Source organism: Hypanus sabinus, chromosome 20 (assembly GCF_030144855.1).
Source record: "Hypanus sabinus isolate sHypSab1 chromosome 20, sHypSab1.hap1, whole genome shotgun sequence".
NCBI classification, from domain to species: Eukaryota; Metazoa; Chordata; class Chondrichthyes; order Myliobatiformes; family Dasyatidae; genus Hypanus; species Hypanus sabinus.
The window spans coordinates 31,193,058-31,207,377 of NC_082725.1; the positions used below are offsets into that span (position 1 = coordinate 31,193,058).

At 44.7% G+C, this 14,320-nt stretch overlaps 1 protein-coding gene across 5 annotated transcripts in view; it reads left to right on the forward strand.

Annotated features, from left to right (window-relative positions):
- The window catches only part of LOC132378675 (C-C chemokine receptor type 4-like), a 36,835-nt gene extending 23,691 nt beyond the window's left edge, over positions 1 to 13,144 (forward strand). The window contains exons 1-3 of one of the 5 annotated variants that reach the window (XM_059945778.1): positions 10,147 to 11,153; positions 11,525 to 11,579; positions 11,814 to 13,144. In XM_059945778.1, coding sequence (XP_059801761.1) covers positions 11,837 to 12,898 — 1,062 coding nt within the window. In that variant the 5' untranslated portion in view covers positions 10,147 to 11,153; positions 11,525 to 11,579; positions 11,814 to 11,836 and the 3' untranslated portion in view covers positions 12,899 to 13,144. Of the gene's footprint in view, positions 1 to 10,146; positions 11,580 to 11,813 lie in introns of those variants that run through there. The other 4 variants (XM_059945779.1, XM_059945780.1, XM_059945777.1 and 1 more) reach the window with 4 other exon arrangements.
- Positions 13,145 to 14,320: the final 1,176 nt, after the last annotated feature.

Consider the following 14,320-nt stretch of genomic DNA (forward strand, 5'->3'; position numbering starts at 1 on the left):
TTTCGCCTTGTCTGTTTTTTTTGGAGGGGGTTGTGTTTCTTTTATCGTGGAATTTATTTTAGAAAAACTCAGGTCATTTACTGGCCAGGTGTAATCTGAATTGAGATAGAAATTTGTGCATCTGTATTCCAGACATGAGAGGCTCACATTTCGGACAGAAATGAGCACTTGGTGAAATTCCTCATTTGGAAGATAATTAAATTGGGAATTTGAAATTAACAAATCTGGAAAGACTCAAATATTTTTGAGAGTAATTCTAAAAGTTACTTTCCTAATAAGACTCTTTTCTTTTATAGAATATAAAAGATGCTGCCCAAGACCTTTGACATATTGATTTTGAGTTTTAGATACCTTAAAAAACTTTTGATGCAATGGAAATGGAAGAAGGTAAGGAGCTTCCCCAGGGAGTTGCTGCTCTAATACAGCATGTGGATGACTTCCTGTCGATCTCCCCAAGCAAGGAAGTCTGTGAGCAGGACTCCTCTATGTTTTGCATAAACTAGTTAAGAACGGTCATAGCGTATGAAAGCAGAAACTACAGTTTGTACTACCAGAGGTTATTTGTATCCCAGGATACAAGGTCATATATTAAGATTTGGATCAAAGCCGTAGTTTTAAGTCCCACAACCAACTACTGATAGGGAAATGAAGCACTTCCTGGGGGTGACTGGGTGTGGTAGACAGTGGATTTTAGATTATGCTGCTATTGTTAGCCCCCTCAAGAAAATATTTCTTTCCAGTCAACCAGATCCGTTATACCCCAAAAGCTGATGAAGCATTTGAATGTGTAAAAGAAGCAATGATATCTGCCTGGGTTTTGGGGCTCCCAGACTATACTAAGAACCTTCACCTTTTCTTCATCGTGAATGGTTTGTTCACATTGTTTTGACTCGGGATCACAGGGAAAGACAAAGGCTGAGAATTTATTTCAGAGCTAGGACCCAATAGCCAGAAGTTTGTCGGATTGTCTTCCAGCAGTGGCAGACTCTTGCCTTGCTGATTCACTGTGCCACATAACACCTCACCCCGCGAGGCAAGCTATATATGAAATCGAGTTATTAGTAAGCCTGAATCTTAAGAAAATACTCGTTGTGCAACATTTATGACCACCCTTCTCCCCATAGATGAAGACAGAAATCCACACTGCTGAGAAACTCTTACGCAGGAAGTAATGATACTTCATGTGGACCTTACTGAAGCTCCTATCGTTAATGCCAATCTAATCTTCTTTGCCGGTTCGGCTTGTGAAATGATACAGGGAAAGCTGGGTTGTAAGCAGCCCGATTGTAGCCTCAGGTAAACTGATATAGTGGATTGCCTGATATCTGTACAAGTTCACAGAGGCAGGCAAGAGGGACTGATTAATTAAATAAAGCCAACTTGGTATGCCCCTGGAGTATCTCAAGTTGCAGAACAAATGTGTAGGCAATGTATGAGATGAGAGCTGTACCTTACAAAATGCAGGAAAACTGGTATAAGTTCATACTCTACTGTCTGATGGCCCTTTGAGAACACTTACAGATAGACTTTATTGATCTGTCTTAATGTAAATGGTATATCATTATTTAAAAACGCAAACATGAGCAAATGTTCAGATGCTGGAAATTCAAGCAAACACACACAAAATGCTGGTGGAACGCAGCAGGCCAGGCAGCATCTGTAGGGAGAAGCACTGTCGACGTTTCAGGCCGAGACCCTTCGTCAGAACTAACTGAAAGAAAAGATAGTAAGAGATTTGAAAGTGGGAGGGGGAGGGGGAGATCCGAAATGATAGGAGAAGACGGTGGGTGGTGAAGCTAAAAACTGGAAAGTTGATTGGCAAAAGGGATACAGAGCTGGAGAAGGAAAAAGATCATGGGATGGGAGGCCGAGGGAGAAAGAAAGGGGGAGGGGAGCACCATCGGAAGAAGGAGAACAGGCAAGGAGTGATTGTGAGAGGGTCAAAGAGAGAAAAAAAAAGGAAAAAAGAGGGAAAATAATAAATAGATAGATAAGGGATGGGGGTAAAAACGGGAGAAGGGGCATTCACGGAAGTTAGAGAAATCAATGTTCATGCCATCAGGTTGGAGGCTACCCAGACGGAATATAAGGTGTTGTTCTCCAACCTGAGTGTGGCTTCATCTTGACAGTAGAGGAGGCCATGGATAGACATATCAGAATGGGAATGGGACGTGGAATTAAAATGTGTGGCTACTGGGAGATCCTGCTTTCTCTGGCGCACAGAGCGTAGTTGTTCAACAAAACGAAGAATGTGAAGAGCTTCAAGTATCTAGGAAGCACCATCTCCAGTGACAGATCCCTTGACAAACAGATCATAGCAAGGATCCAGAAAGACAGCCAGGCACTGGGGAAACTCTGTGTCAAGGTTCTGGAGCACAGGGACATTCAGCTTTCAACCAGGCTCAAGGTGTACAAGGCTGTGGTCCTCACCTCTCTCCTGTACGGCTGTGAAACCTGGATCCTGTATCGCAGGCACATCAAACAACTGGAGCAGCTTCATATGTGCTCTCTGCGGCGATCATGAGGATTCGATGCCAGGACCGAATCACCAACCAGGAAGTCCTTGACAGCACCAACAGCACAAGCATTGAGGCAAGAATCCTCCAGGCTCAGCTACGCTGGACTGGCCGTGTAATCCGCATGGGTGAAACAAGAATCCCCAGGCAGCTGCTCTACAGTGAGCTTCAGCATGGCAGTCGCAATCAGGGCCGCCCCAAAAAAGATTCAAAGACAATTTGAAATCGTACATCAGATGAGCAGACCTCCAGCCTCGACAACTTGAGGAGTCCGCAGCCGACAGGGCTGCGTGGCGCGCCCCGACCAGAAAAGTTGCATCTGACTTTGAGGATGAGCGAAATCAGCGCCGTGCAGCAGCAGAAGACCGATGCCACAAAGCTGTGTATGCACCTGCTCCAACAACCACCATTCCATGTCCAACCTGCAACCCCATGTTGCTTCGACCTTCAGCCTCCAAAGCCACATGCGTATCCACACATGACTGCACAATGTTTAGTCTTCCTCGGACCCCGAGGGACAACCAATTAATTAATTAATTAAGTTGTTTAATATGACTGGAGCCTTGTGTGAATAAAAAGGAATAAGTGCTAGGTAAACTCAATGGCCTTAAGATGGATATGCCATTTGGACCAGATGGTCAATATACCAGAGTCCTGAGGGAGGTTGCTGAAGAGAAAACGGATGCATTACTCATGATCTTTTGAGAATCATTTGATTCTGGTATAGTCCTGGAGGACTGATAAGTTGTAAATGTCACTACACTCTTTAAGAAGGGAGGAAGGCAAAAGAAAGGAAATTATATTCCAGTTAGCCTAACCTCAGTGCTTGGGAAAGTGTTGGATTGTATTAGTAAGGATGAGGTTCCAAGGTACTTGGAGGCTAATGATAAAATAAGTCAAAGTCAGCATGGTTTCTGTCAAGGGAAATCTTACCTGACAAATCTGTTATTTGTTATTTGAGGAAGTAACAAGCAGGGTGGACAAAGGAGAGGTAGTAGATGTCATTTGCTTGGATTTTCAAAAGGCATTTGATAAGGTGCCGCACAGGAGGCTGCTTAACGAGATAAAATCCTATGATGTTACAGGAAAGATACTGGTATGAATAGAGGAATGGCTGACGGGCAGGAGGCAGTGAGTGGGAAGAAAAGGGGCTTTTTCTGGTTGGCTGCTGGTGACTAGTGGTGTTACTTAGGGGTCAGTGTTGGAACCGCTAATTTTCACATTGTTTGTCAGTGATTTGGATCATGGAATTGATGGCTTTGTGGCAAAGTTTGTAGATGATACAAAGATAGACGGAGGGGTAGGAGGTGCTGAGGAAGCAATGTGATTGCAGCAGGACTTAGACAAATTGGAAGAATGAGCAGAAAAGTGGCAGATGGAATACAGTTTTGGGAAATGTATGATAATGCACTTTGGTAAAAGGAACAACAGTGCAGACTATTATCTAAATGAGGAGAAGATTCAAACATCAGAGATGCAGAGGGCCTTAGGAGTCCTCGTGCAAGACTCCCTGAAGGTTAATTTACAGGTTGAGTCTGGGGTAAAGAAGGCAAATCCAATGTTGGCATTTATTTCAAGGGGAAATAGAATATAAAAGCAAACAGATAATGCTGAGACTTTATAAGACACAACCCAGTCTGTACTTGAAGAATTGTCAATAGTTTTGGGTCCCATATCTCAGAAATGATGTGTTGTCTTTGGAGAGAGTCTAGAGGATATTCAGGATGATGACTCCAGGAATGAAGGAGTTAACATATGAGGAGCGTTTGGCAGCTTTGGGCCTGTACTCACTGGAATTTAGAAGAATACCTGAGGAGCTCATTGAAACTTACCGAATGTTGAAAGGACCAGATAGAGTGGATGTGGCAAGGATGGTTTATGTATCTAGAACTAGAGGGCACAGCCTCAAAATTGAGGGGTGACCCATTATAACAGTGGTAAGGTGGAATTTTTTTAGCCAGGGAGTAGTGAATCTGTGGAATGCTCTGCCACAGACTGCGGTGGAGGCCAAGTCGTGGGTGTATTTAAGGCAGAAGTTGATTGTTCCCTGATTGTATAGGCCATCAAAGGATATGACGAGAATGCAGGTGTATGGGGTTGAGTGTATTCTGGGATCAGCCATGTTGGAATGGCACAGCAGACTCAATGGGCTGAATGGCCTAATTCTACTCCTATATCATATGATCTTATACCATCAGGTTGGAGGCGACCTAGGTGGAATATAAGGGATTGCTCCTCCATCCTGAGGGTGCTCTCATCCTGGCACAGGAGGAGACCAGGGGCCAACATGTCAGAATGGGAACTGGAATTGAACTGTTTGGCTGCTAGGAAGTTCCATTTTTGGAGGATGGAACAGAGGTGCTCAGAGAAGCTGACCCCCAGTCTACAACGGGTTTCACCAATGTAGAAGAGGCTGCATTGGAAGGTAGGTATTGCTATTGTCCAGGTGATCCAAGGCTGAGCAAAGAGGCAGTGAGATTACATCTACTGTAGAACTATTGTGGTGATGGGCAAATTGCAGTGGGTCTAAGGCTGATGCTTAGGCAAGGGTTGAGTCAGGCCACGACTAACCTCTCAAAGCATTTCATCACAGTAGATGTGAGCGCAACTGGCCGATAGCTGTTGAGGCAGCTCATCCTGCTATTTTTGAGCACTGGTATGACTGGTGCACTTTTTTGAAGCAGGTGAGAACCTCCTACTGCAGCAGTAAGAGATTGAAGGTGTCCTTGATCACCGATTGGTTGGCACAGCTTTTCAAACATGGCCTGCCACCTTGTGAGGGTTCACCCTCTTGAAAGATACTCTGATGTCGGCCATTGAGGCAAAGATCACAGGGTCACCAGATGCTGCGGGGATTAGCACAAGTGTAGCTTTAATCTCCCTTTCCAAGTGTGCATAAAAGACATAGAGCTTATCTGGTAGTGAAGCATCACAGCCATTCATGATGTTAGGTTTTGTCTTGTAGAAAGTAATGGCCTGCACATCCTATCAGAGCATTTGGTTCCATCTCTACTTCAAATGGATTTTTTTTGGTCCTTAAAATTGTCTCCATGGGTCATACTGTACCTGGACAAGTTCTGGATCACCAGTCTTGAATGCCACAGATAAAGGTAATGGTAACTTTGGTGGAATCATTATACCTTGAACATACTGTGCAATCACTGAATTTTTTGCACCATCACCTCTAGGTCCCAGGATTGTGCCCTGGAATTTACCACAATGGATAACTCATTCCATTTTCCTTTGAGAGATTATATTAGCCCTCTGTGATACCACACACTTCTCTGCTTCTCCATCTCCTGTACAAAGACCTCCATTTCATCACTGGGAAATCTTAGAGCCTGGTCTCCTCAATGTTCTGTCACTCTCTTACTGACTAAGAATAATTTCTATATCCATTTTTCTTCAGCACCCTCACTTTAAGAGTTGCATACAGGTTTTTAGTATTTCAGAATAGTTTAAATGCTGCAAGCCACTCGAAACAATGACAATCTTAACTCGCTGAATGTACTCAAAGCAATATAAGTGAGGGGAAACATGAAGATTATATGCTGTCTCTCCAACAATATTTTATAAATCCATGACTTCTCTTCCAAACAAGGTCAAGTATATCAGGAGCATGAACCATGACCACTTTCCACTGGCTCATCATTCTATCATTCAAAGTCCAAGTTCAAAGTAAATTTATTATTGAAGTATATTGAAGTACGTTCTGTCACCTTATAGTGCAGTAAATGTTTGGTCAAGATGGCATCAAAGAATATTGATTCCTAGGATGACACCTTTCAGATAGCCAATCTCTTCAATTATTTCACTTTTTCTATGCCTTCTACATGTTCTTTTTGCCTTGATTGTGTTTTGAGGACAATAGGAGCCTGTGAAGTACAGTTTGGAGTTTGGTTGAGTGATCTGATGCTCTGCTGTCCCCAGAGAGAACTGTAAGCATGGGCTGCCGCATGCAGAAGACCAGAGACAGAGCATGGGGTATGTTCGACTCCGTTTAGAAGTGTCAAGGAAGATTGAAGCATCAAAGCAAATGAGGAGAGATCAGCCGTGTCTCCATGGAGGCAATGGCAGTTGGTAGCCAGGTTGGCGGCGTTTTGGAGGCCGCAGGTTGGCGATGAAGAAGGACCAAATTTGAGCGGCCACTCTCCTTGGTTTTGGCCGGAGGATGTTTCTGAAATTCTAAGATTTACGTGATTGTTGGACTGTAGTTTACGTTACTCTCCTTCAGTTTTCTGTGTTTTCACTTTTGTCGATCGCTGGGTTCCAGGTGGGCGATGTGTTGGTTTTTGTGCGAGGGAGGGGTTGGGGAATTGGGGTCTGATGTTCTTGTTGATTGTTCTGTGTCAGAGTGAGGGTTGGGCGTGTTGGTGGTGCAGTCGCTGTGTTTTTGTGCGAGGGAGGGGTTGGGGAATTGGGGTCTGTCGTTCTTGTTGATAGTTCTGTGTCAGAGTGAGGGTTGGGCGTGTTGGTGGTGCAGTCGCTGTGTTTTTGTGCGAGGGAGGGGTTGGGGAATTGGGGTCTGTCGTTCTTGTTGATAGTTCTCTGTCGGAGTGAGGGTTGGGGGTGTTGGTGGTGTTGTCGCTGTTTTTTTGTGTGAGGGAGAGGCTGGGGGTTTGGGGTCTGACGTTCTTGGTGATAGTTCTCTGTCGGAGTGAGGGTTGGGGGTGTTGGTGGTGTTGTCGCTGTTTTTTTGTGTGAGGGAGAGGCTGGGGGTTTGGGGTCTGACGTTCTTGGTGATAGTTCTCTGTCGGAGTGAGGGTTGGGGGTGTTGGTGGTGTTGTCGCTGTTTTTTTGTGTGAGGAAGAGGCTGGGGGTTTGGGGTCTGACGTTCTTGGTGATAGTTCTCTGTCGGAGTGAGTGTTGGGGGTGTTGGTGGTGTTGTCGCTATGTTTTTGTGCGAGGGAGGGGTTGGGGAATTGGGGTCTGATGTTCTTGGTGATAGTTCTGTGTCAGAGTGAGGGTTGGGGGTGTTGGTGGTGTTGTCGCTGTGTTTTTGTGCGAGGGAGGGGTTGGGGAATTGGGGTCTGACGTTCTTCGTGATAGTTCTGTGTCGGAGTGAGGGTTGGGGGTGTTGGTGTTGTTGTCGCTGTGTTTTTGTGCGAGGGAGGGGTTGGGGAATTGGGGTCTGACGTTCTTGGTGATAATTCTGTGTCAGAGTGAGGGTTGGGGGTGTTGCTGGTGTTATCGCTGTGTTTTTGTGCGAGGGAGGGGTTGGAGAATTGGGGTCTGATGTTCTTGGTGATAGTTCTGTGTCGGAGTGAGGGTTGGGGGTGTTGGTGGTGTTGTCGCTGTGTTTTTGTGCGAGGGAGGGGTTGGGGAATTGGGGTCTGACATTCTTGGTGATAGTTCTGTGTCAGAGTGAGGGTTGGGAGTGTTGGTAGTGCTTTCGCTGTGTTTTTGTGCGAGGGAGAGGCTGGGGGTTTGGGGTCTGACATTCTTGGTGATAGTTCTCTGTCGGAGTGAGGGTTGGGGGTGTTGGTGGAGTTGTCGCTGTTTTTTTGTGCGAGGGAGAGGCTGGGGGTTTGGGGTCTGACGTTCTTAGTGATAGTTCTGTATTGGAGTGAGGGTTGGGGGTGTTGGTGGTGTTGCAGTGTTTTTGTACGAGGGAGAGGCTGGGGGTTTGGGGTCTGATGTTCTTGGTGATTGTTCTCTGTCGGAGTGAGGGTTGGGGGTGTTGGTGGTGCTGTCGCTGTGTTTTTGTGCGAGGGAGAGGCTGGGGGTTTGGGGTCTGACGTTCTTGGTGATAGTTCTCTGTCGGAATGAGGGTTGGGGCTGTTTATGGTGTTGTCGCAGTGTTTTTGCGCGAGGGAGGGGTTGAGGAATTGGGGTCTGACGTTCTTGGTGATAGTTGTGTGTCGGAGTGAGGGTTGGGGGTGTTGGTGGTGTTGTCGCTGTGTTTTTGTGCAAGGGAGGGGTTGGGGAATTGGGGTCTGATGTTCTTGGTGATAGTTCTGTGTTGGAGTGAGGGTTGGGGCTGTTTGTGGTGCTGTCGCAGTGTTTTTGTGTGACGGAGAGGCTGGGGGTTTGGGGTCTGACGTTCTTGGTGATAGTTCTGTGTCAGAGTGAGGGTTGGGGGTGTTGGTGGTGTTGTCGCTGTTTTTTTGTGCGAGGGAGAGGCTGGGGGTTTGGGGTCTGACGTTCTTGGTGATAGTTCTCTGTCGGAGTGAGGGTTGGGGGTGTTGGTGGTGTTGTCGCTGTGTTTTTGTGCGAGGGAGAGGCTGGGGGTTTGGGGTCTGATGTTCTTGGTGATAGTTCTGTGTCGGAGTGAGGGTTGGGGGTGTTGGTGGTGCTTTCGCTGTGTTTTTGTGCGAGGGAGGGGTTGGAGAATTGGGGTCTGATGTTCTTGGTGATAGTTCTGTGTCAGAGTGAGGGTTGGGGGTGTTGGTGGAGTTGTCGCTGTTTTTTTGTGCGAGGGAGGGGTTGGGGAATTGAAGTCTGACATTGTTGGTGATAGTTCTGTGTCGGAGTGAGGGTTGGGGGTGTTGGTGGTGTTGTCGCTATGTTTTTGTGCGAGGGAGGGGTTGGGGAATTGGGGTCTGATGTTCTTGGTGATTGTTCTGTGTCAGAGTGAGGGTTGGGGCTGTTTGTGGTGCTGTCGCAGTGTTTTTGTGCGAGGGAGGGGTCGAGGAATTGGGGTCTGACGTTCTTGGTGATAGTTCTGTGTCAGAGTGAGGGTTGGGGGTGTTGGTGGTGTTGTCACTGTGTTTTTGTGTGAGGGAGAGGCTGGGGGTTTGGGGTCTGACATTCTTGGTGATAGTTCTGTGTCAGAGTGAGGGTTGGTGGTGTTGGTGGTGTTGTCACTGTGTTTTTGTGTGAGTGAGAGGCTGGGGGTTTGGGGTCTGATGTTCTTGGTGATAGTTCTGTGTCAGAGTGAGGGTTGGGGCTGTTTGTGGTGCTGTCGCAGTGTTTTTGTGCGAGGGAGGGGTCGAGGAATTGGGGTCTGACGTTCTTGGTGATAGTTCTGTGTCAGAGTGAGGGTTGGGGGTGTTGGTGGTGTTGTCACTGTGTTTTTGTGTGAGGGAGAGGCTGGGGGTTTGGGGTCTGACGTTCTTGGTGATAGTTCTGTGTCAGAGTGAGGGTTGGTGGTGTTGGTGGTGTTGTCACTGTGTTTTTGTGCGAGGGAGGGCTTGGGAAATTGGGGTCTGACGTTCTTGGATAGTTCTGTGTCAGAGTGAGGGTTGGTGGTGTTGGTGGTGTTGTCACTGTGTTTTTGTGCGAGGGAGAGGCTGGGGGTTTGGGGTCTGATGTTCTTGGTGATACTTGTGTGTCGGAGTGAGGGTTGGGGGTGTTGGTGGTGCTGTCGCAGTGTTTTTGTGCGAGGGAGGGCTTGGGGAATTGGGGTCTGATGTTCTTGTTGATTGTTCTGTGTCGGAGTGAGGGTTGGGGTTGTTGGTGGTGTTGTCACTGTGTTTTTGTGCGAGGGAGGGCTTGGGGAATTGGGGTCTGACGTTCTTGGTGATAGTTCTGTGTTGGAGTGAGGGTTGGGGGTGTTGGTGGTGTTGTCGCTCTGTTTTTGTGCGAGGGAGCGGCTGGTGGTTTGGGGTCTGACGTTCTTGGATACTTGTGTGTCGGAGTGAGGGTTGGGGGTGTTGGTGGTGTTGTCGCTGTGTTTTTGTGTGAGGGAGAGGCTGGGGGTTTGGGGTCTGATGTTCTTGGTGATACTTGTGTGTCGGAGTGAGGGTTGGGGGTGTTGGTGGTGTTGTCGCAGTGTTTTTGTGCGAGGGAGTTGCTGGGGGTTTGGGTTTGTGAGTTTTGTTTCTTTTTCCTTTTTGTACAGGAAGTGGCAGGGGGTTGCTTTCAACGAATCCCGTGCTTATTCCCGTTTTTCATGGCTACCTGGAGAAGGAGAATATTGGAGTGTAATGATCATGCATACTTTGACAATATAAAGGACCTTTGAACCTTTGATAGTACCCTGGGGTTCATTTCCTTGCGGCATTTATAGTAGAACAAAGAAATACAATAGAATCAAAACTACATTGAAAAACTGACAAACAACCAATGAACAAAAGCCAAACTGTGCAAACACAAAATCAAGATGGGAACTCTCAGAGGATGAGGGTAGGCTAGGTAAATGTGTATAGCGTTTCTAACTGTTGTGAAGATGAGACATGAAATAGTGGAATCAGGGTTAAATAAGTGGAGAGGGAGATCATGAGATTTTGTGACATGAGCTTCTGAAAGTGTGCAGTGCACAAGGCAGATAGTGGAAGATAGAGTCAGCTGTGAGGTTGAATGGAGGAAATGAAAGGGAGAGGTGCTGAACAACACAGAAGACATAAAGATCCATGATCATTACTTGTTCATAACCATGCAGGATGCCTTTTTGTAAAAGGTAAATCATAGAGTTGTACACCAGGGATCAAAAATTTTTAGTCATGTATCCCTTGCACACATTTGGAAGAGGGGAGATTACTAAACTCTACCACATCAACAGAATCAGGTGGAGTGCATGTTTGGGTGTTTGTGGAAATAATTCACCATGCTGTTTGATGAGGGAATTTGGTTACAGTGCTCAAGCCAACATATAAAATACGTATATCTGCGGCAGTGCTAATCTGATGTAAGGAAAAAATGTCCTCTTGTGTTGTTTTTTCCAGGGCTTCCATTAAATCGCTAAGAAATATCCAGGTGGGTGTTGTAGCCACGTTGATAAGTTTAATGTAAAATTCATAACTTAAATCACTGATAAGGGAAAGGTGGAGGTCCATACTAGAATGCTATTGGTCCAAGTAGTAAATATTTTCAATGGTCACCCAGCCAAATTAAGTGAGAGCTTTAGGTTCAAGATGTGGCTGGCAGATTATTATAACACCTTCCTCATTCCAGAGAAATAAAGCAGCACCCATTTCTAACTTGCAATTTTGTTTAGCAGGTTAGCGTTACTGAAGAGATCAGTTATAATTGTAGTTCTGAGTCAGAGCCAGCTGACAGGAAATGCTGCATTTCCTTCATACTTGAAGGTTTATCATTACTTTTAACGAACAATTTTGTGAATGTAGGTCAACGATTTGGCTGGACACCAAAGGAACAACAATTTCCTTGTGTGCAACAAAGGTAAGTACAAATTACCAGCATTAATTTTTTATTTAATTAAATAATAAATATTATTCAAATGAGTCTAAGAGAAATAATTCTTGTTTCTGTGCATTGGTTCCAATGACTGGAGAGTGTTGTGCAAATCACTTATATTTAATGTTTCAATGACTCCAGTAAATTGATTTTGAGCCTACTGACAGCAACTCACTGTAATGAAATAACAACTACTGACGGGTGTCTACTTCTTTCCAGTTCACTGAAAACTGTGTGGCACAATGAACATAACCAAAGCGCCATTGAGCTACGGCACTGAATATGATTACGACTATGATACATATTCTCCATGCCGCATGGAATCTGTAAAGCATTCCAGTGAACGCTTCTTGCCAGTGCTTTACTTACTTGTGATCTTGTTTGGACTCCCAGGAAATATGCTGGTGTTATGGGTTCTCCTAAAATACAGACGGCTGAGGAACATGACAGATATCTGCCTTCTCAATTTGGCGGTATCTGACTTGATTTTTGTAGTATCGCTTCCTTTCTGGGCATATTTTACTGCCAATCAATGGATTTTTGGAGATGCCTTATGTAAAATCATTGATGTCTTGTACATGCTTGGTTATTATGGTGGTATTATGTTCATAAGCCTGATAAGTATAGACCGTTACTTTGCGATTGTTCATGCTGTGTCTCCTTTCATGAGGAGAACTACTTTACATGGTCTTATTTCAAGCATAGCCATGTGGATTATAGCTCTTCTAGCTTCACTTCCCAATTTGTTACATACAAAAACAGTCGTATCGGAAGGAAGAACCATTTGCCATTCCTTTTTTCCAGATGGAATCACACCAAAATGGGCAATTTGTATGATTTTCAAAAACAATGTATTGGGTTTTTTGATTCCATTATCTGTAATGCTTTTCTGCTATATAAATATAGTTATATGCCTGATTAAGAACAAAACTAATAAGCATAAGGCTATAAAAGTTATATTTGTTGTGGTAATTACATTTTTAATATTCTGGACACCACATAATATTGTTTTGTTCCTGGTGTCCTTGAAACATCTGAATATTTTATCTGGCTGTGGTACAGACATCAAGCTCACTACTGCACAGCAGATAACTGAATCCATCACATTTGTACACTGCTGTTTAAACCCAATTATCTATGCATTTTTGGGTCAGAAGTTCAAGTCAGATCTTCGCAGATTCTTTCGTTGGCCTTCAATATGCAGGTATAAGGCACATTGGCAAGATCAGTTTACTTCTCGTGAATTTAATATTTCAGTGCGAACACAATCCAGCAGTGACAATCATTTTTCCAGATTAATGTAATTCAGCATTCATATAGAGGCATGAGAGACTGCAGGAACTGGAATCTGGAGCAAAAATAGATCTGACTACTGGAGTGGGCCAGGCATCGTCTGAAGAGGGAAATGAACTATCAACATTTCTGGTCAATACGCTTTATCAACTTTCTTAGGTTATTTTACAGTTGATTTATATACTGTATGCTGTTCTTTAACATGTGCAAAGTGTAAGGCATTTGTAAGCTATGCCTAAATATAAAGCCATATGCATATCTAACTCTGAGGTTAGTGTCCTTTTGTCATTGTAATTTCTAGAGTAAAATCAAATCAATTCTCCGTCTGCTGTCCCCACTGGAATACATTAGGTGCTGCACCAGCCCTCCTTTGCTCTGGGTACCAGTGACAGAGTTAAATTTCTATGTAAGTGTTCACACATTTCCACCAGATCACAGGCCATAAAACGAGGACAGTAACAACTGAATACTTGAAAGAAACTTAGTCGCCAGACTCTGGTTGTAACGCAGAGTCTGGTAGTTGAAGCAGACAGTATGGACGTGCTTGGGGGGAAAGTCAGATGATTGAGCAAGAAATAGAAATATGTTGAAAATTTTAGGGCTGGGTGTGTGGGAGGTTCTGCAAAAACTGAAGTACAGCTATGTACCTATGGCAATGAATAACTCATTTCAGTCCTTTATGAACAAGTAAACTTTATGAACAAGTCCTAGAAGGAGTAACTAAAAATATATACTTTTGGTTCATAAATCCAAGGCTGAATTACAATCAAACCTCCTGAGATGTAAAAGGGAATTACATTCACAACAAGCATGCGACAAAACAATAGCGCTGCACTTTGTTGTTTAGATTCTAGTGTCACCTCTAAAGACACCACTCCCTACTACAACACCGGAGTGCAAAGTCATCACTATTAAATCATGTTGGTGTGTGTGTGTGTGTGTGTGTGTGTGTGTGTGTGTGTGTGTGTGTGTGTGTGTGTGTGTGTGTGTGTGTGTGTGTGTGTGTGTGTGTGTGTGTGTGTGTGTGTGTGTGTACTTACCACATTTTAACCAAAGTGCTGCTTTTGATTCCCACTGTATTTATCAATTACTATCCTGCACATTAACTTCTCTTTTTTTTTGTTTATTTCATCTTTTGGCTTCCATTCCTCATGGAACATAGAAATCTACAGCACATTACAGGCCCTTCGGCCCACAATGTTGTGCCGACCATGTAACCTACTCTAGAAACTGCCTAGAATTTCCCTACCGCATAGCCCTCTATTTTTCTAAGCTCCATGTACCCATCTAAGAGTCTCTTAAAATACCTTATTGTATCTACCTCTACCACTGTCACTGGAAATGTATTCCACACACCCACCACTCTCTGTGTGAAAAACTTACCTTTGACATCTCCCTTGTACCTGCTTCCAAGCACATTAAAACGATGCCCA